Source organism: Phalacrocorax aristotelis, chromosome 2, assembly GCF_949628215.1.
Source record: "Phalacrocorax aristotelis chromosome 2, bGulAri2.1, whole genome shotgun sequence".
Taxonomy (NCBI): domain Eukaryota; kingdom Metazoa; phylum Chordata; class Aves; order Suliformes; family Phalacrocoracidae; genus Phalacrocorax; species Phalacrocorax aristotelis.
The window spans coordinates 138,405,168-138,425,472 of NC_134277.1; the positions used below are offsets into that span (position 1 = coordinate 138,405,168).

The 20,305-nt window shown below is 41.3% G+C and overlaps 1 protein-coding gene across 1 annotated transcript; it reads left to right on the forward strand.

Annotated features, from left to right (window-relative positions):
- Positions 1-393: 393 nt before the first annotated feature.
- Positions 394-18,633, forward strand: LOC142053541 (carbonic anhydrase 2). Its single transcript, XM_075085333.1, has 7 exons — positions 394-658; positions 1,306-1,503; positions 11,724-11,842; positions 13,270-13,362; positions 14,120-14,182; positions 15,246-15,401; positions 17,773-18,633. Exons 1-7 carry the CDS (start codon positions 625-627, stop codon positions 17,890-17,892), a joined length of 783 nt encoding a protein of 260 aa, XP_074941434.1. The 5' UTR covers positions 394-624; the 3' UTR covers positions 17,893-18,633.
- The last annotated feature ends 1,672 nt before the right edge of the window (positions 18,634-20,305 follow it).

Here is a 20,305-nt window from a genome sequence, read left to right on the forward strand (position 1 = left end):
GCCCCGCCGGGCCCTTCCCTCCGCCCCCGGCAGGGAGCAGCAGGGGACCGCCGCGCCGCTCCCCCGCACGCGCACGGACGGACGGACACGCACGTACACACGGACACGGACACGGACACGGACACTCACGCGCGCGTCCCAAGCACTCTCGCACCCGCGCACGGACGCGCGCACCCGCCGCCCGGCCGCCCGCCCGCCAGCGGCACCTCCCCAAGGTCGCGGCGCTCCGCGGCGCTCCGCAGGTGCGCAATGCGGGGCAGGGGGCGAGGAGGGAGGGAGGGACGGAGGAGAGGGCGGGCAGGGCCAGGGCCCGAGCCCGGGCCGCGGCTGCCCCTGCCCCCCCTGCGTCGCCTGCGGCCGCCCCCCCCTCCCCCGGCTGCCGGGGGCGCTGCCGGCCGGGCCCGCCGCAGCTCCGCGGCCCATCGCGGATGATACGAGCCCGCTCTCCCCGCCCCCAGCGGAGTCTCCCTCCGCCCCCACCCGCGCTCCCCACCCGCGCTCCCCACCCCTTCCTCCGGCCGCGGAGAAGGGCATGGAGTTGGCGGGAGCCTATAAAAGCCCCTGAGAGGCCGGCGGGGCCACGGCGCTGCGACGGCATCCGCGGGCACAGCTGGGCCGCGCACCATGTCCCACCACTGGGGATACGGCAGCCACGACGGTGAGTGCCCGGCGGGTGCGGGGCTCCGGCCGGCACGGCACGGCGGGGCACGGCACGGCGGAGCAGGGCACGGTGCGGTGCGGCAGAGCACGGCGCCGTGCGGGACACCTGCCGGCGGGTCCCCGGGAGCAGCGCCCGGGACGTGCCCGCTGCGCGTCGCACCCAGCCCGTGCCCGGAGCGGGAATGAGCTCGGTGGCAGTTTTTTCTCTCTCTCTCTTTTTTTTTTTTTTAAATTTTCCCCCTTTTAACCTTGAGCCGCCACCTGCGCCTGAGCAGCGAGCCCGGCGCGCCGCGCGGTTTGCCTGGAGCATCTTCTGCTTTCCTGCTGCAATTCCTTTACTTCGGTAACGGCGCAGGGAAGAGGGGAGGACGGGGCGCTGCTCCAGCAGGACAGGGTGGCCCCTAAAAGGACTCCCCGGTAAAACCCCAGCTTCCACCTCCCTCTCAGGGACTGCCGGGATCCTGCCTTGTCCCCAGGTGGGGTTTTCCCTCCTCTCTGTTGCCAGCACCGGCAGCCCGCACGGCGGTACATTATTAAAGGCTGATACTAGTGTTAAAACATCCCGGTTTCTAGAGTGAGAGTTATCATTTATATCCCCCGAGCTTCGTGTGTTTTCCCGCTGAGCTGCTTTGCGCTGTCTTGCAGGACCCGCTCACTGGCACGAGCACTTCCCCATCGCCAATGGAGAGCGCCAGTCCCCTATCGCCATTAGCAGCAAGTCCGCCAAGTACGACTCCTCTCTGAAGCCTCTCAGCTTCAGTTATGATGCCAGCACGGCTAAAAACATAGTCAACAACGGGCACTCCTTCAACGTGGAGTTTGATGATTCTTCTGACAAGTCAGGTGAGACCTCATCTTCGTGTGCAGGGCTGGAGATGGGAGAAACTGCTGCTAATGCTGCTGCTAAAATGTCTGTAGAGGCCCCAGGGTTTTCTAAAAGACAAAAAATACCGACGTGTTTTGGCTTCAGTAAGGTCAGGATTCAGCATCCCACACGGCTCCTTTAGACTAGAAGGGTACTGAGCTCCTGTTAGAATAAAATTAGGCTTATGTGGGCATTTTTGAGCTGCCCTGCTCTAAACTCCAGAGAAGTGAATTGCTTTATATTTGTTTAAATCAGAAGTATTTGGATAAGAGCTCAGCTGTGGAGAAAAAAAAGATTATTTGACAAGAACAATTTTAGGCATAGCTCATCATAAGCCACCAACTAAATGGTTAAAAGAAGAGGCAAAATACATCATAGGAAGAAGTTGGCCTTAAAATAACAAAGGATTACAGTTAAAAACTTGAAGTAGAAATAGTTTGGAAATAGTTTTGTTGGTTATCAAAATATTATTTCATATTTCTGAAGCCAATATGCTCCCAGGTTAGCACAGAAACAGAGGAATGATTAGAAAATACCTTTGCTCTTCTGTAATTTAAATAAGCATTATCCCTGACATTTCTTGATGCTGGGCGTTCTGGATAAAGAGAATATATCTGACACATTCCTACAAAGTTTGCTAGCAGGCAGTTGTTCCACAGCGTCTTACTGTTCATTGCACTGTATGGGGAAATTAGGTGCTGAATCCTGCAAACCTTCCAGTAAACCTTACCGAAAGGAGTGGCTGCGTGGATGGACGGACAGAATCCAAGCTGCAGTTGCAAGAAGGGTTTTGTAGTTTAGTCTTTAATTGTAGTTTTTCAGCTGGCTGAATTTGCAGAAATCATCACCCTGTTACAATGAATGTGCCTCTATTTTTAATTTAGACAGCAAAAACAATCCCATTGTAAGTCACTGCCTTCTCTAGACACTGCCTGATTTAACTTGCTTGAGTAAGTGCCCTATTTTTCCTAAGCATTTCGTTGGCAATGTCATTTGGGGAATGGTGCTGAAAGCAAATGGTCCATGCCCACTAAAAAAGTGGGGGATTTGCAGGTAATGTAATATAAGAGTATAATAGACATTCAGCTTTGCACTAAAAATTTGACTTTGTATTTTAATTACAGTCTTTATACTGAACAATATTAACTGGTCAGCTGTAAGGGTTCACAGTCATATAAATACACATAGGTCCATGTATAATTTACACAGAGCATCCACATTAATATTCTTAGTGTTTATTTTTCTGAAGCGCTGAGGAGCTGAAGGAGCTGGATGCATGTTCATTTTAACAGTGTCATAAAGTAAATGATTCAGAGTACAGAAAAAGGGATTATGTTTTCACGGAATACATGTGAGCCTGCTCTCACTGAGCCCTGAGGAAACAGGTTCAGGTCCTCATAGTTTTGTTAGACTGTTATGTGTTCACTTTGTGCATGCATAAGTTTGGAAAGATTGTGAAAATTAGGTTGTATTTGGGCAGAAAAAATGCAGGAGCATATAATGATCTAAAGAAGTGTCTGTAGGAAGAATGCTTTTTATGAGAAGTCGGTGCAGAACCAGAACATCTGTGACAGGGATCCTCTGACAGATATGCAGTGACACAGCTTTCAGAGTGGGAGGATAGGAGATGCAAGTAGAAATATTCTCAGTAGCTGTATTGGTGAATAAGAAACTGATTATTCTTTAGGGGGAAAAAAGGCATTAAACAGATCTCTGAGGCCAGATAAGGGTGGATCCTTCAGCATCACAATTCCTGTTGAAAATTACAGTGCATAGAATCTACCTGGCAGCACAGTTAATGGCTTCATTTGTATGCAGTTAACTGGGTAACCTACTTTCCTTACACAAAATAGAGCTGTCTGACTTGGCTGTGCTTGATTCACTCCTGTTTCTGAATTTGAGACTAATTATAATGTGTATACCAAATTCTCGGTTAGACGTCATGCAACAGTCACAAGGAGAAACTATGTGAAATAATGTGATGTGCTGGTGTGTTTTACAGAAGACAATGGAACGAAATCCTGTAAATACTTCCCACAGGCTATAGTGCGTGCTCCGATGAGCTGTCCCATATGCAGTAATGGTATCTGTGGTAGTAGGCGCGAAATGAAGTAATAAGATCATTGTGTGCAATTACTCATGTCTTGAAGATTATTCAAAAACCAAGAAGTAGATCCATTCATTAAGTACCTTCAGCCTAACTAATGGCAGTGAAGTAAATTGAACAAGCAGTTCTAGGTATTGTCTGTTTGACTCCTGCTCATTAGGGTATGCAAAATGAGTTCTTGCAATAAAAAAGATACAGGCAGTAAAAGTATAGTAAAAATAAGTAAGAAAGCTAAAATACATGTTTGGATAAAAGTCTTTGAAAGTAGTTGTTATTTATTTCATTGATTCAGAAAATATGTAATGTGAGTACTATTAATCACAAGTAACAACAAGAAGGTATTAGAATACTAAAAATTATGTGAGAGATTTTTTCCTCCCAAATAATATATATTTGTTATGTGTGTACACACAAGAATATGTCGTATAAAGCTTCTGCCCATATGAGTGAAAAACTAAAAAACTAAAAGAAAAAATAGGATTTCTTAAAATTATATCCCATCTATATTCTTTAGCATAGTAAGGATGTAAAATAAAAGTTTAACATTTTAAAACAAAGTGATCTATGTGCAATTTATATGACCTGTATATCTTCACAGAAGAAAATGCTTTCTTGTCTGCTCTTAGAGGATCGCTTTTCTAATAGGTGGAGCTTTATAGACATAACTGTTAAATCAGGTTGTAATTATGCCTACGACCCATTTAATTTTTTCTTACAATGATGTTTTAATGGAGAAATTATGTTAAAATCTTTGTGATAGCTGTAGAACCTGACTTTGTTTTACTTCCCAGCTAATTTTATTGGACACACTTAGATGATACTAAGCATGTTTAAAAAAACCCTCTTCCTGAGCAATTACCCCCAAATCTTCTATTTCAGTTTTTGTAGTACAACCTTTGAATTTCTTGGGCTACGTGACAGCTTTTACATTCTGGAATACACTTCTAAAGGCTCAGTCAGTTCCCAAAGTGAATCCCCTTCATATTTCGCAGTTGCGAGTTGGTGGAAATGGTGTATGGAAAGAAAATTCATAAATCGGCATTGCCATGTTTATGGACTTTTTTTTGTTTGCTGAAATTCCATTATTTTCCCTTAGATAAAAAGATGCCTTCTTTCTTGTTTCCTTGCAGTCTTTCAGAATGTTTTCTTAGACTTGTATGAAGAAAGCAAACTGAACTTCCTCTTCCAGTTGTTGATCAGTTTCTCTTCTTCAATTCTTGGAGTTGCTTTCTTAATTCTCATGTCCACTGTCTGTTAATAATGGTGAAATTCAAGTATTTGCAGGCATTCATCTTTAAAACTTCTATAACTTTAAATAAAAGCAAAAATTCATAACGATAAAAGTGACAGTAGGAACAAAACTACAGATTCAGGTTCATCCACTTTTGTATCCTGGGACCTGACCTTCCACATATGAGTGAAGGAAATGGTGCTGATAACCTTTGAATTATAACAATGCACCTTATTTTAGGAACTTTACAGCAAAGGAGTGTCTTAAGGGTACTTACTTTATCATATTAAACACTTTATATTATAGTCTGCTGTAAGGGCAAGTGTAAGGAGTGTATTTCACTCCGTTTAAAAGATGAAGTAGAGACTCCTCAGAGCTGTAAAACCACAGGAAGTGACTTTGCTCAAGAGAGGTTCAAGAGCCCGAAAGAAGATTTTGTAACATACCTACAATGTGTTGTCTGTGTTTCACAGAAGTTTCCAGAATTCACCTAAAACCTGAAATTCAAGTGGGAAATTCTCACAGCGGTAGGCACTGTATCATGTGTGTGATGCACTTATGAAAGGAAGAAGTCAATCATCAATTAACTTATTCCATAACAAGAATGTTAAAATATCATATTTTAGCTGTAGAACCTGACAGAAGTGAATTGCAACGGTGGTGTAAGGCTCTGGAGACATTACTAAATGTACTGGCAATTTCTGCTGGTGGACAAGTCCCTTAATTATTTCCTTTTCCTTCATTGCTGCTGAGATAGAGATAATATTGAAATCCAAGACAGAGTCCCATGTAAATCTGACACTTTTGTGGATATTCAGTTGTAGTGGAACTTTAAAATTGTGAGGAGCCCTAGGGAAATCAAAATACTATATTGACCTTGGAACTAGCACCCCTTGGGAGGTTTTCAGTAGTTGTAATCAAATACATTGCCCAATTCTTCCTATAACTGTCAATATTAATGAGGAGGCTTCATCTGTCTTGAATTATGACTCGCTGTAAACAAACAGCTTTTTTTTTTCATTTGTTATTCAACAACCAGTGCATTAGCACTGCTCGGTTGGCAGTGAGTTACTCTGAAAGTTGTGCCACTGTTGCTCTTTTCCTACACTTCTGCCCCTCAGCAGGTAAACTGAGGAAGAAACATGCGAGTCTGCTGTCCTTAAGGCACAACTTTTAATCCAAGTCACTGCCACTGGGCTATTTTTAGGCTTCCCAACTCTGAAGATGTAACATTAGCTGTGCTAGAATAGTATTGGATGTTATCAGTATACAGTCATGGATTGAAGGTCCACAGTACAGTGTAGCCTAAGCAATGTGCTGACCCTTCTGCATCGTAAATTAGGGGGCTGATTGCTTACAGTATTTGGACACCTGCCTGTGTGTCACAAGTACTTTTGTGCACTGCTTGATTAGAAAGTCAGAGGTCCCAGAGGGTGTGTGATCATTAAGTCATTTCTCTAGTGAATGGCGATGACCAGAAGCTGCAAAGCCTACACAAGCAGGTGACTTGAGAATAGTTCTACTGTTTTGAGGAACTGGAAAGGAAGATGAGAGGGGTGGAGATCAGTCCTGCATTGTCTCAGGCCCAGAAGTGCCCTTCTTCACTTACATGAACTTTTTTTTTTTTAACATGCAACTGCTGGGCAGAAATTTGACATGAATTGTGTCTGTAAGAATCATGGCAACTTCTTTCCTTCTTCCAAATTACTTCTCTAGAGGTGCTTTTAGTGCAAAACCAGGATAAACTAGTCAGCTGTTATCAGCTAGGGCCACTTGGAAAAGTTTATTTTTAAGATGTAATGAAGCTGTGTGCCAGATGTCACCATCGTCCCAGCCAATATATTTGTTCATTTACTTATAGGCATAAGGGACTGCTGTGTACTTAGAGGCAATGCTGACACCTTAAGTTTGTTCATCCTTCATTAGATCTCAATGTAGTATGCTCACCATGTCCAATACACAATTTTCAGTACTGTAAGCAGTCACTGATATTAGTATTATAGCTGCTATCATCAGAATTTAAATCAATTACTTCTAAGAATTTTAATGCTTCCTACTCAGTTCTTACAAAGTCATTGTCAGTTCATAGGGTGTGAAACATGAGGATTGAAGGCTGATCAGAGGCTCGGTACAGCACCTTATGACTGCCAAAGAATCTTCATTTAAGAGACTACATGAGAAATAAACTCTGCTGGTCCCAGGGAGCAGGAGGAAAGTTAAGAACCTAAATGACTTTGTATCCATAAGCAGGTCAGAGTCTCTCTGGCTGCTCCCCAGTCTGGATGAAATAGTTCAGCTGAGGTGAATCAGAATCACTGACCCACTGCTGATACACACGTCTGTAGACCTGCTGCATTTTGGCAGATGTTTCATTCTGGTCTATCTCTGTGGACCATCCTTGTTGCCTTATCAGGCTAACCCTCTAGCAAGGTCAGTAGAGTTTTTCTCTTGAAAATGAGATACTAATTACGTAGTTTTTCTCTTGGTGAAACCCATTATAGATGTTTTCTGCGAGTATGATTCCCTACAGTCAGATGCTTGCATGCTGTCTTGATCTCTTGCTCGTCATGATACAGCGTCCTAGGAGGAATGTCTGAAAGAGATAACATAAAGAAGGAAACATCTCACAAAATGTGACGCTCTGTACTCCATATTTCACAGAAGGGACAGCTTACCCTAACTGAACTCTTCTGTCCATCAGACGGGGAAAGCTCATCCTTGTATAAGAACATAAGGCTAATCCCTGAGCATCCTCGTAAGAGCCTTTTTGTGTGCCATTAATAGTGCATGGTGCTCAAGATTTTTTTTCTCAAGTAATGTTTCACCTACTTTGTGTCTTCAAGGCCTGTTTTCCATCATAGAGATGTCTGTGCATACACAAAGGCTTACAAAATATTAACATTAATGTGTGTACTGTGCATGTATTTACATACACACATACCTAGAATGTCATACACACATGCACATCTACTGCAGGCTGATAACAAAATCGGGGCTTTCTTTATGCCAAGGCAATGTGTGTGCAAGAGGGCTGTCCTCAAAGGCAGATGCTGGAGATGTCCTGCTGCTAGATTTTTGTTTGGTGGAATCTCAATTACAGCTAAATTTCCTAAGCTTGGAGCTCTGGACATCCACTGTGCTGTAGCAGACCCAGTATTTCAGCTACTGGAAGGAGCTTTCCTGCCAGTGATTTCCATTTGAAGAACACTCTCTCAATTCTGCGTTTTCTCGGAGTAACAAACTTTAGAGTAGTATTTTTCTTACTGCACTAATTTGTATGACAGGAAGGAATTAATTCTAACTCATGAAACAATCTTGTAGTTCAGCTGTTTTGATTATTTCTTTGACAGGTTTATTGCCTTGATCAGATTTATTAGTCTCCTGCTCTGTATAGAGAGAACATCCCATAGGAGGTAACTAAATAACAGTAATTCCACAGTATTCCTGCAAAAAATCACAGATGTGGAGGCTGCCACTTCCTGAAAAGAGGTCCGCAGTGTTTTTTTTATGGAGCTGTGCTGTTCTACACAGGAAAGGTAACTACTCAGTGACTTGACTTTACATAGAACAGTAAAGTTGTGTGGCCTCGGTAAACAGGTGTCCCAGGTGCAGCAAAATGCCTTTTGATTTTGGGGTATTTCCAAATATCCAAAGATTGTGTAATGGAGGCAAATCAAGCTCACCTTTTTTTAGCTAAGAAATCCCACAGACATAAATGGAATAGTTCATATGGTTATTTGAATTTCCAAATTAGCACTGCTAATACTTATGTTCACCTAAGTTAGAAAATGTTATGAGATCACTTAATAACAGTGCAATATAATTACTGGATGTTACTAGTATAACTTTTCCAGTAAAGGGTAGAAGGTTGAAAACAGTTACCACTTTGTAATCTAAGCAAAGTAGCTCCAAATTTGTCTCACTGTAAGATTTCAAATAACTGCCAAATAAAAAAAAAAAATGTTGCTTTTTCAAGCTGTCGGCTCTTGTCCTGTACACATCTATGGAGAACAGATCACTGACGTAGATTGTGTTGAGTGGGATGAACCTGTAAGAAAAGAATGTGTTTTCCAGGTTGGCTGGTGCTGTCTTCACCTCGCATTGAAGCGGTGCTACATAACAAAAGGGAGCACAGCTATGTATGGGTTTCCAGGATGACATACACAAATACTAATTCCTAAAAGGAAGGGAGCTAATGATGAGATGCTCAGATATGGATCAGAATTTCCCCATGCCTCAAAAAAAAGGGGAAGGAAAAGTTGGACTTCTGTCGTCAACGTGGCCTGAATCGATGCTCATGTCACATGGGGCAGGGAAGTTCCCAGTGTGAATGTTGCTCTCATTTTCGATGAACTTTTACTTTGCAAAAGCTGGTAGCATTTATTCATGGTTTAAAAAGCTTCTGCTGGAAGAAAATTCAGATCTAACATTTCTACTTTGCCTTTTAAGTTTGAGGCTGAGAAGTATTAAAAAAATAACTGCTTAATGTAGGCTAGAACAAGAAGAGCTGTTCTGTAATTAAGCCTGCTGACTTTGTGTTCATTTACACTAATCTAATTATTACTTTTTTTGAATGTTCTGCTGTGAGTCAAAATAAGCTAGTGCTGGATTTGAGAACCACAGAATGAGAAAAGTAAGCAAAAACTGTGAAGAGATTTTTTTGCATCTTTTGAGTTTTATGAGACCGTAGCGAACTGTGTAGAGAAATAACACTGCAAATGGATTTAAGAAGACTGCATGGTTCTGCTTTTCAGCATGCTTTCCATGGATTAATAATGGCAGATTAACCTGTGCTGCGCTAGTGCTTTCTGAGGTGGAGGAATGGTGGAACCTCAGTCCATTTGTACCTGCAACGAGCAGCAAGTCCATTAGCCAAAGGAACTGAAACTGAAACATTGCAACTCCATGGCATCATTTTTAAATGAAACATGATATTGTGTGGACTAAATGATCTTGCACCTGTAAAGGCATAGCAACCAATTACTTAATTTTCAAAAGCAACTAATGCACGTTCACAGTCACTGTTCTGAAAAAAAAATATTTTGATTTGTAGCCCTGTGCTTGAAATAGTTATGCTTTGTGGTAACTAGCACGTGCAGAAACATAAAAGTAGAATAAGATATGTTCCTATTTAATTACTTTAACTAGCCATTCTTCTTTGTATCATGTAGCCTGGCAGTAGGTAGGGCAGGTCTTGCTCTGTTGGCTGTTCAGTGTTGGCTGCGGTATCAGAAATTACAGACTGCAGCGAAACATACATTCACATTTTTCAAAGAGAAATACATGTTGGGAGACTTCTAAATATTTACCGAAGAAGAAGCCCTAGGCAAATACTAAATTTGTCCACTGAACCCAAATTTTGCATGTGTAAGGCACACCGGTGGAAACTAATGTGGTTTATATATATCTTATTTAATTTTCACGTATTCCAGTTTTTTAGTCAAATCCTTCTCACTCCATTACCAACTATCCATGGCTCTTATTGTCCATGCTTGCATATAATCAGAATTATTCAAACCTGAACAGACAGTGACCTTCTCCTATCTGCATTTGATGTATATTTTCACACATGGACATATTGTGATAGTGTCTAGACTAATTGCAGACAGAGGAAAGCATCTTTACTCCACAGAACCATTTTGTTTGTGGCACATACACAGAGCACACTTACATGTAACACCTGACTCAACACTCTTCTGTCACTTTATTATATATAGTTATGTATATATGGAGAGAAATTGATCTCTAAGATCAACTACATTGATCTTCAAATTACATTTTCAAATATTTTTATTCTTAAATATTAACATCTTAAAGATTTAATTGCAAATTTGAGATGCTTGGGGGGGGGAACAAAACCAGAAACAAACCACAAACCAGTGTGAAAGCTTGCTCTAATAACTGAGATAAATAGCTCTATTTAATAGAACTATTTGTTATTGTTCTGTGCTTTATGCTACACTGGAGGAGACATTGTCTGTTCCTTGAGCATTTTGCTGTAACAGGGCTTGATCCTGCATATCGTAATGGTGTTTGGTCACAATTTAAGTACAAGGTTAAAACTAGCAAGCAGAGTAAGGGAGCTCAGGGGAACTTGCTCAATTGAAAATGTGGCTGAGCACTCCACTTACAGCAGTCCCATAGCAGGAATAATGTCAGATGGTGGAGAGCATAAGTAAACACCTCATTTCCAACCCATATTTTTTTAAAAATCTGCCTCTGCAGGCATTGCCATTCTTGCCACCATATTTTTAAAGTCATTCTTAAGGAGTAGGGGTTGGGAGGGACAAGAGATTTAAATTCACATCTCTACAATGCCTTGCACTGTGCCTAGTGCTTTACCTTGCTGCAACCCATGGCTAACAGGTGTTTAGGTTTCATTTGGAACCAAAAGCATTTTACTCAATCCAATCTACCACAGGATTTGCAGGATTAAGGCCTAAATGGATGAAGTGTCTAAAAGGAAGAGACAGAGTACATTAATAAGTGAAAGATGAATTGGTCTTCAAGTGTACTTTCATAGAGTAACTGTATATGGACCTCTTACTAAGGCTGTTCTTGGCCTTTTTTTATTTATTTGGTGACAGAACAGTTACATCCTTGGCTCTCCCCTTGTCACCTGTAACATTAGCATGCCTGTTAAATTGCCGATGAGATGCTCACTGTAGAGTCACTTATGGTTTTGTATGTTTATTACTGATTTTGGCCTATAGCCGCAATGAACCATTGAGGACGCTCTGGAGTAGCATGGCAGCATGCAGATCAATGAACTGTAGTTCACTTGGAAGACTTGAGATGGATGTTCCAGTTTGAAGTGAAAAGGCTATGGGAGATGCTAATGGAGGCTCTTTGCTTTGCAGTGCTGCAAGGAGGAGCTCTGGATGGAGTCTACAGGCTGGCACAGTTTCACATTCACTGGGGATCCTGTGAGGGCCAAGGGTCTGAGCACACTGTTGATGGTGTGAAGTATGATGCAGAGGTAGGACATGCTTTACCTTCTCCAGTCTTTTGTGTATAATGAGTTTTGTTTTTTTTTTTTTTAGTATTCCACCATGGTAGCAGCTTCTCTACAAATCTTCACAGAGCAAGAGATTGTCGGGGTTACCATAGAAAATATTGGTACAATGCCACCCCAGGACCTACTCCTTGCAAGAACAGAGATTAGAGTTGGATGACTACTGTAATTTTTTTTTCAGCTACTTCATATCAAAGAGACTACAGAAGCAGAAAAACTCATGTTAACTATCCCTGGTTTTCCCCTGCTTTCTCAGTGACTCTTGAAAATTATGAGGAACTAGAATTGCAGTACCTCTATACACACACAACACCCTTTCCTAGCTTCAGTTTCTAACATCAGAGACATTTATATAAACAACAGAATAATTTTGGGGCAGACCCTTTCATCTTTTGGTAGCAAAGAGCAAGGGGAGCTGTGGAGAGGGCAGGTAGCAAAGTGGGGCTGTGCAGGCACTTTGCATAATATCCTTGAGATTACAGATGTCCACTGGACCACTTAAGACTGTATTACAGTGTCACAACAGAAATGGAGTGACTTTAGTGTCTTGCATCCCACCTTTCCTTGTCCCCCATTTAGAAATCTACCTCTGGATGCTGTGACAGCCTTTTTTTAACCCTTTCATAAATGCACATTGACGGAACCAAACCTGTGATTTGCATTGATGGATAAAAGAAATTTTCCCACAAATTCACTGGCTCTGCTGGTTTTTTTTATGACATAAAGTAGCTTTTGACTTACCCAAGAAACTTGCTGTTGCCTTATGTCAGTTCACAGTACCATAATTACTTGCTCGACTTGCAGATATGGGGAAACAGCCAGATGAACTTAAATTAGAAATAACTCAGAAATCATAAATAAAGCAACATCCTGGCTAGTGCGACCTCAAGATTAATTTCATAGTCTTTTCAAAGGCTTTCCAGAAAAGGACAGGACTGTTTTTAAAACAAACTCTGTAGATTCCAGGTCAGATCTGTAGTTAATGCTGCTTTTCCCTGACACTGGACAGCCACAGTTTTTGGTGTTGGTAAGAACTCCAGGATATATAGCATTAAAATACTATATCAAAGTCTTGCAGGCTGCATGCAGGAAAAACTCATGCTGAAGATAACAGGAGTTTCACCAGTCTAAAAGCAGAAAGATACAGCCACAGTTTTCATTTAAAACTCATCTGGGAATAAGAGTGAGAAGCAAAATAAAACGCATAAATGAAACTTGAAAGTAGATGAATGATTCAACAAATTCTTAACTGTACACAGAAGTTTTTAAATCTCAGCGGTAAAATACCATCTACTCTTAATGTTTAATAAATTACTTCCCTGCATCCTCATTTGTAAAATATTGTGGATAGAATATCATCTTCATAGCACTTCTTGTTTTCTTGTTCCTAGCTCCATATTGTTCACTGGAACGTAAAATATGGTAAATTTGCTGAAGCTGTGAAGCATCCTGATGGTCTGGCTGTGGTAGGCATCTTCATGAAGGTTAGTTAAACCTTTTCTTTTGTATTATTTGGATGAGTCCAGTGTGTTCATTGTGCTGCAGGGAGACCCAAGTGCCTAAAATACAGAATAAGGCAGCATTGTGTTATAAGGCACAAACCCAGAGCAAACTAGATGGTGCTCCAGATTTTTGGCTTTCTCTACATATAAAAATTGTACACTAGCCATGGAGTATGACTGCCATCAATCACTGTGGCAGCCCCATAGCAGCATACTTGCCTTCATCATGACAGTGACACTGCCATAACGCTTATCAGTGAAAGGTGATGTGCATAACTGACAAAGTTATGTATGAATTTAGGACCAACCTAAATAACACCTATTTTCCTTTTCCTGTCATTGTTAAATGTCCAGAGCATTTTGTCTTAGTTGAATTGTCTTCACAGCTAGTTGAAGAAGGTGACTCTGCCCCAGCAGTGTGCACTCTGTCCTGGCTTCACTGTGTCTTATATAGGAGGGTGACTTCTATCAAAAAAGAACAGCTCAAGTCCAAAAATAAATCCATGTGCTGTAAAAGAAAATATTCTGTCCAGTGTCCTTGGCTGACCTGTTTGTGCTGACTGTCAACTGGCATGATTTTAGAGACAGTTCTAGTCACTTTTGCTGTAATACTCGTGTTATGTAATGGAACGGTGCTGGGAAAATGTACTATAAAATGTTTCCTTGAGAACTGTAACAGAAAACTAAAGGTATCGTGAGAGTGCATGGTTATTTTCTTTTCATATGGTTTGTATTACAGGTAGGAAATGCCAGGCCTGAAATACAGAAAGTTGTGGATGCGCTGAACTCCATTCAAACCAAGGTAACGTTAGCGGTCTGTGTTGACTGACACCAGTCATAACTGTGCTGTTGTCGTCTTCACAAAGTGGTTTTTTCACTTCTTCCCAGTCTGCTGCATGTACAGAAGTAAAACAAACCTTCCTCCATCGGCACTGATGCTCCTGTAATCTTAAATGCAAAAGAGATTCAAATGAAGTTGTGGTAGAGGACAGGGAATACTAGAAACAGTGACAGTTTTTGCATCTCTGTGATTACATTTTTCTGTCTTTTAACTGCATTTCAACCTATAGGGTAGGATTCATCTTCCTAATATAAACTATTCTTCTAGGTGCCCTTTCTAGTCAGTGGTGGCAGATGCAAAAGGCAGTTCCCCTCATCTCTGCATCTGTTGGATAAATTTCCTTCCTCCAAGAGGGCATGTTTTTCTTGGCTATTTATAGAGGGAGTCCAGATAAGAAGTTTGATCAGCATATACAACTCTTGGGGGGTGGGGGGGAAGCCTTTCTGTATTTTAAATACTATGTGAAGTGAGTGTGTGATCTTAGTGAGCTGAGTAGTGAGAAACTGAAAGTACTTACTCAGTAATAAGGTACTTTTATAGTGGTGAAGGCCTGTGCCAATGAGAAATGTGGACAGGAAAAGTAAAGTATGAAACTATGCTGTCATCTTTGTGATCAGGCTCCCTTTGAGGTAAATTTACTCCATTTACTGCAATGGACTCTCCAACAGGTCTCCCAGGTTCTCTATTTCCAGTGCCATCAGTGTACTTGGTTGGCATCTGAAATCTCATTGTTCCTTCAGCCAGGTCAAATCGTATCTCCTGGAGCAAGTAACAAGATCTGAAATGAGAAATAATGTCTTGAAAGTATTATAATATTATATTGGTACATTATTATATAGGATATAATATCTACAGTACATTAATCTCAAATATTCTGCTAAGAGGCACTCAGCACTGCATGCCAAACTCCATTTCTGCCTTTCTCCAAACATGTTGCTCCCCACAGGAGACTTTACTACTGCAAGCCCAACGTGTGTATGTGGTCTCTCCCCTGACATTAGCCCACCTGCTTTCTTTATTGTAGGGGAAGCAAGCTTCCTTCACAAACTTTGACCCCACTGGACTGCTTCCTGCATGTAGAGATTATTGGACATACCCTGGCTCACTGACCACTCCCCCACTGCTCGAATGTGTGGTCTGGCACGTTCTGAAGGAGCCCATCACTGTCAGCCCCGAGCAGGTATGTTTCCAGTGGATGGTGCCAGTATATGTATACTGGAGTTGTATTTATTGCTTTGGTTCAGCCCTCCTGGTGATCTTTGAAATGGAATGGCAGTTTATGTTACTGCAGAGCTCTGCAGGGTATTACCTACCATCACATGTCAAAAAAATATACTTGAAGTGGTTATCGTCTTCTGATAGGACTCCTTCTATGTGCGGAAGTAGTTTGCTGTAAAATATAAGACTGTCCTCCATTTGGACACAGTCCATGGAAAATAGTGGGGACTGGGGGAGTTAAAAATGTAATTGGGCTTTCCAGATACATGATTAGAGCTGCCACATGGCAAAATCTGGGATATTTGTAGCATTCATGAAAGGACCATTTGCCCATGCAGAGTTAGTCTAGCATGTATTGTGAGCGTCAGCAGGTTTGCTGCACATACACAGATCACCTCTCTGGGTATACCTGCCCTGAAAATACCGGGATCACCAAGCATCTGAAGAGCATGTGTTATGGATCTGCAATCTCACACCATAGATCTGTAGCTGGTTTGTTGATCTTCCAGCATTTCCAGGACATAGAGCTCATTTTACAAGTTCTATTCAGCACAGAACAGACTGGGAAATCCCACGCAGAATTGTGACAATCCTAACAAAACTGCGTTGTTTGCAAGAGATAAAACTTGCGGATTCCAGAATTCTGCTGCCTGAAAAAAAATCCTTTCTTCTGTTGAGCAGCTTGAGGAGGATACAGTCTTCCTACTAGGAAGGAGTTCATGCCAATTAAATCTCTGCTGGCCTTAGTTTTCTGCACCATCCATTAATGAAATTACATAGAGGCAAGATTCCATCCTTGGGTTTGCATATGTGTGCTTGGGAGATATAAATAGAATCTAGAGCCTGAAGGGCTTTAGTTCACCCTTCAAACACTTAAATCCCCTTTATCAATGGCAGACAAGCTGACAATTCACATAATTCTAGGGGGTTTATTCAGCTGATGTGAAAAAAGTGCAACTGAGCTGTTGTGGGACTTAACATAGTAAAAGATAGAATAGATGACATGGAAGAACTATTGGAAATAATAATTATAGCAATTATTACTATTAATAAACTGCAGGGGAGCATTAAAGTTGACACTGTTTACTTGTTGTAAACTACTGGTATTGTTATTGATAATCCAAGGTTTGCAAATATGGTTTCATTATAGGGCAGGGGCATATTCATCAAAATAGAGTTGTTTTTCCTACTACACCTACCTTAACCGCCTTCAAGTGTTAAGACACCACTTGTTTCTCCCACACACACCCCTCCATATTACCATTGGCATTTCAAAGATGGATTTGAGATCAAAACAGTGTGTGTGGCGGCTTGCCTTTTCATTCCAAAGCTGATCAAAATGAGAAATCATAAAGCAGAGTATTGACACTGGGTTTGAGTTGAACTGGTTTTCCTAAGATAGATAAAAGCTGGATATTACAGCAAGGTGTAGTGAGCCTGTTATCATTTGCTGTAGTGACACAGAAGTTCCTAGCAGAGGTTGAGTTCTGAACTTTTTTCCAGTCGGTCCTGAAGGTAAAGTCCTCTCCTGGGCTGGACACTGCTGGGGCCTTCCTCCTTGAATGAGGGAAAGCCTGTCCTGCAGCCTGACTTGTACAAAATCCTGTATCCTGCCTACATACTTCTGTCAGCAGTTCCAGCTGTCTATGTGAGATCACATTTGGGGGGGGTTAGTATTCTGGCACAGTCTTTTTCTTTAGTTTTGGAGGTGCCCTCTTAGACATCAAGGTGCCTTTATTACATCAGACTGTTCAAACACCGATTTTTAATTTAGAAACAAGCACTAAAACCTTACAGTATCCTTTTATTGATGTGGAGCAGTTTTTTCCTCTTACAGTATTTGAAAATCAAGATGAATTTGAATTAATTTGGCTGCTTTAATTTGACCCAAGGATAAGTTGGGTGTTTTCTTGTTCTGTTGTTGTTTGTTGTTGTTTGGGGTTTCGTTTTGTTTTATTTCAATGGGATTAAAAAACCCCAACTTTCAAAAGAGGCAAAACAGTACAACTTGCAAAGGATTCTAAAAGGGTTTCAATTCAGATCTGGATCAAGGACAAACAGCTCTTTGTCCACAGAATTCAGAAAATGTGTGCCTAGGTCTTTGTTTTCTGTGGTTTCTTGGTTCTTGCTAGGATATTTTGTGGGCAGGAGAGCCTGCGTCAGGGGCAGGAAATGGTGTGGATCAAGTGCAGAGACACATGAGTGGTGATGCCATCTCTAGACCATAAGTGCTGGTGAGACTTTGAGTTGGACCTCTGGCTCAGGCCGAAGGTTCAAATAGCCCTGCTGAAACAAGAGCATGCATTTGAGGATGTTTGTGCTTTTTTCCACAGATGTGCAAACTTCGTGGCCTTTGCTTCAGTGCTGAGAATGAGCCCGTGTGCCATATGGTGGACAACTGGCGCCCATGTCAACCTTTGAAGAGCAGAGAAGTCAGAGCTTCATTCCAGTAACCTCAGTGCTGCGTGTGTTAGAAATTGCTGTGCTTGTGAGGAGCGCCTTTTGCTAAGCACAAATCAAACCTTTGCCATGTGTGCCCTGGCAACATCTTGTCTCCCAGATCTATTCTTTCTTTTGCTCTGTATCTAAAATGCCAGCTAATGAAATGTGAAAGGCTCTTGGCCAAATAGGAAAGGGTTCTTATGGTGTGGGGTTGGGGCAGGCATGGTGGGGGTGGGTGGCTGTGTGCATTTTGGTGGCTATTACTGCAACTGACACTTTGGTATAGCGAACAGTATGTTGTCTACTTGGGAGAGGATATGGTCATAGTAAAATAAGCCATTTTAAGAAACCTCATCCACAGGTGTGGTAGTACACATAACTAATGATAACTTGAAGCTTTGTGAAAAGCACAGGAATACAGAATCTAGAGATGATTTAGGAAAAAAAGTATTTTGAGAAAGGAAAGCAAAATGAGTATTGAGAATTAGACTACTTAGATTTTAAGAAACCGACATGTAAATATTTTTGACAGTTTTACGTTTTTACCCATGTTATCAACAACCTTGATTGTCTTAATGGTAGTGTTGGATTTTTTAAAATAAAAATGTCCTAAATTAAGTATTATCTTTTAAAGTTGTTATTACCATAGAAATAATAGAAAATATCTTTTCATTGAAATAATATATGCTCTAATTTAAAGAGGAAAATATTATTGTATTTTAGATAACTTCTCTAATAAATCTATACTTATATTTTTGCTTCCATGATGCTGTTTTAATCCAAGAAAGGGGTCACTAATCTGTTCACATCGTTGCATATTAAACATAATTACTAAACATATAGTATATTAGGAATTGGTTTCAATGACACTGAAGACAAATGCAAACATATCCTTATATGTTATGAAATCTTCTCTGATAGACAGCAGAAGGAAGTGTTAGTTTTGAGCAATCACTACAAATTATCATCAAAGCTGACTGCGTGATAGAAGATCCACTCACAAGAATTTTCAACAAAATCATACTGAAGAATGGGCTTCTCCAAACCAGTTGCTTAAACATTGCCCTTCTGTGACAGCCCAAAAGCAAGGTACCTCATCCTTATACAGAACAGATATTCAATCTGTTTTTCCAACTAGGCCAAATCTTTAAAGACTGTGTCCTCAGTGTTTGGTTTTTAGCCTCACAGTATCATATATGAATGATTTCAACAGAAGATTTTCTTTCAACAGAAACATTGCTGAGCAGACAATAGCTTCCAATTACTTCCATTGCTGGGTCCTTTCTAGGTGATTACTTGTGTTTTCATGAACGCATATGGAATAGATACCTAACTATAAGTGTTCTCGATACACAGGATCCAAACAATACCATAAGGGGCTACCTACCTTCTCAGGCTCCTGGCTGTTGTGAGAAAAGCCATCTTCAAATCTCTCATCTCACTAGATTCTGGTCCTATTTTTTAAGGCAACTTACTATGAGCTTCCCACCCCTCCAGGCATCAGTTTGTAGTGTATAAGTTATCAGGTGGGCAGGCCAGATTCTGAAACTCCTGGGATCTTGAAATGTGTGAGATGGGAATGAAGCCTTCTTAAAGTGCATACAAACATCTTCAGAAAACTCTGTCAAAGCTCCCCCTTTGAAAAGCTTCCCCATTTAACACCCCACCCCCACCCTCCTGCCTGGCCAGAAAAAAAACCAAAACGAGAACAGAAGAACAAAGTGTTCCTTTGTCACAGGTCATTTGTTCTGCGTTCAGCTTTTCTGAATGGAGCTATAAAGCTACTTGTCTCTTCCTACAACAGCTACAATGACTAATTCAGGTTCTTCATGTTGAGTGGTTTGAATTCTTTTCTGACTCTGTCAGCTACAGGCCTGAGTGATACACAGGTGTCCCCTAAACAATTCAAGGGAGGTTATACCTCTAAAATTAGAATTACAGATCCAACGCATTGTGGTTTAAAGCTGCTGAAGCAAGCCAAGGGGGAACACCTTACAGAATCACAGGATGGCTGAGGTTGGAAGGGATCTCTGGAGGTCATCTGGTCCAACCCTTCTGCTCAAGCAGGGCCACCTAGACCAGGTAGCCCAGTACCATGCCCAGATGGCCTTTGAGTATCTCCAAGGATGGAGACTTACAAGCTTATGACCCACTTATTTCAACAGGTATCATCTTTTTGCAAAGCTGAAGCAAAGTGCTTGTTAGCAGTCACAAACACTAAACTCATTTCTGGAATTGTGCATGTATGCCAGAACTTGCTCTCAAAGGTAGCAACCCTACTTTTTGCATAATGATAACATGTTATGGCCCTCCTAAAAATAAAATATAAGAGACCAAGTTTTTTAAATTTTAAACACATACCAAATTTTAAACCCATACCTTGTCAAATATGGTACCCTGACTACCAGGTAGTAAGTTTTTCTG

Coding starts and splice junctions, on each gene's coding strand:
- LOC142053541 (XM_075085333.1), top strand. CDS start 625: ATGTCCCACCACTGGGGATACGGCAGCCACGACG. Junction 11,843..13,269: donor GTGTGAAGTATGATGCAGAG/GTAGGACATGCT, acceptor TCTTGTTCCTAG/CTCCATATTGTTCACTGGAA. Junction 14,183..15,245: donor TGAACTCCATTCAAACCAAG/GTAACGTTAGCG, acceptor TCTTTATTGTAG/GGGAAGCAAGCTTCCTTCAC.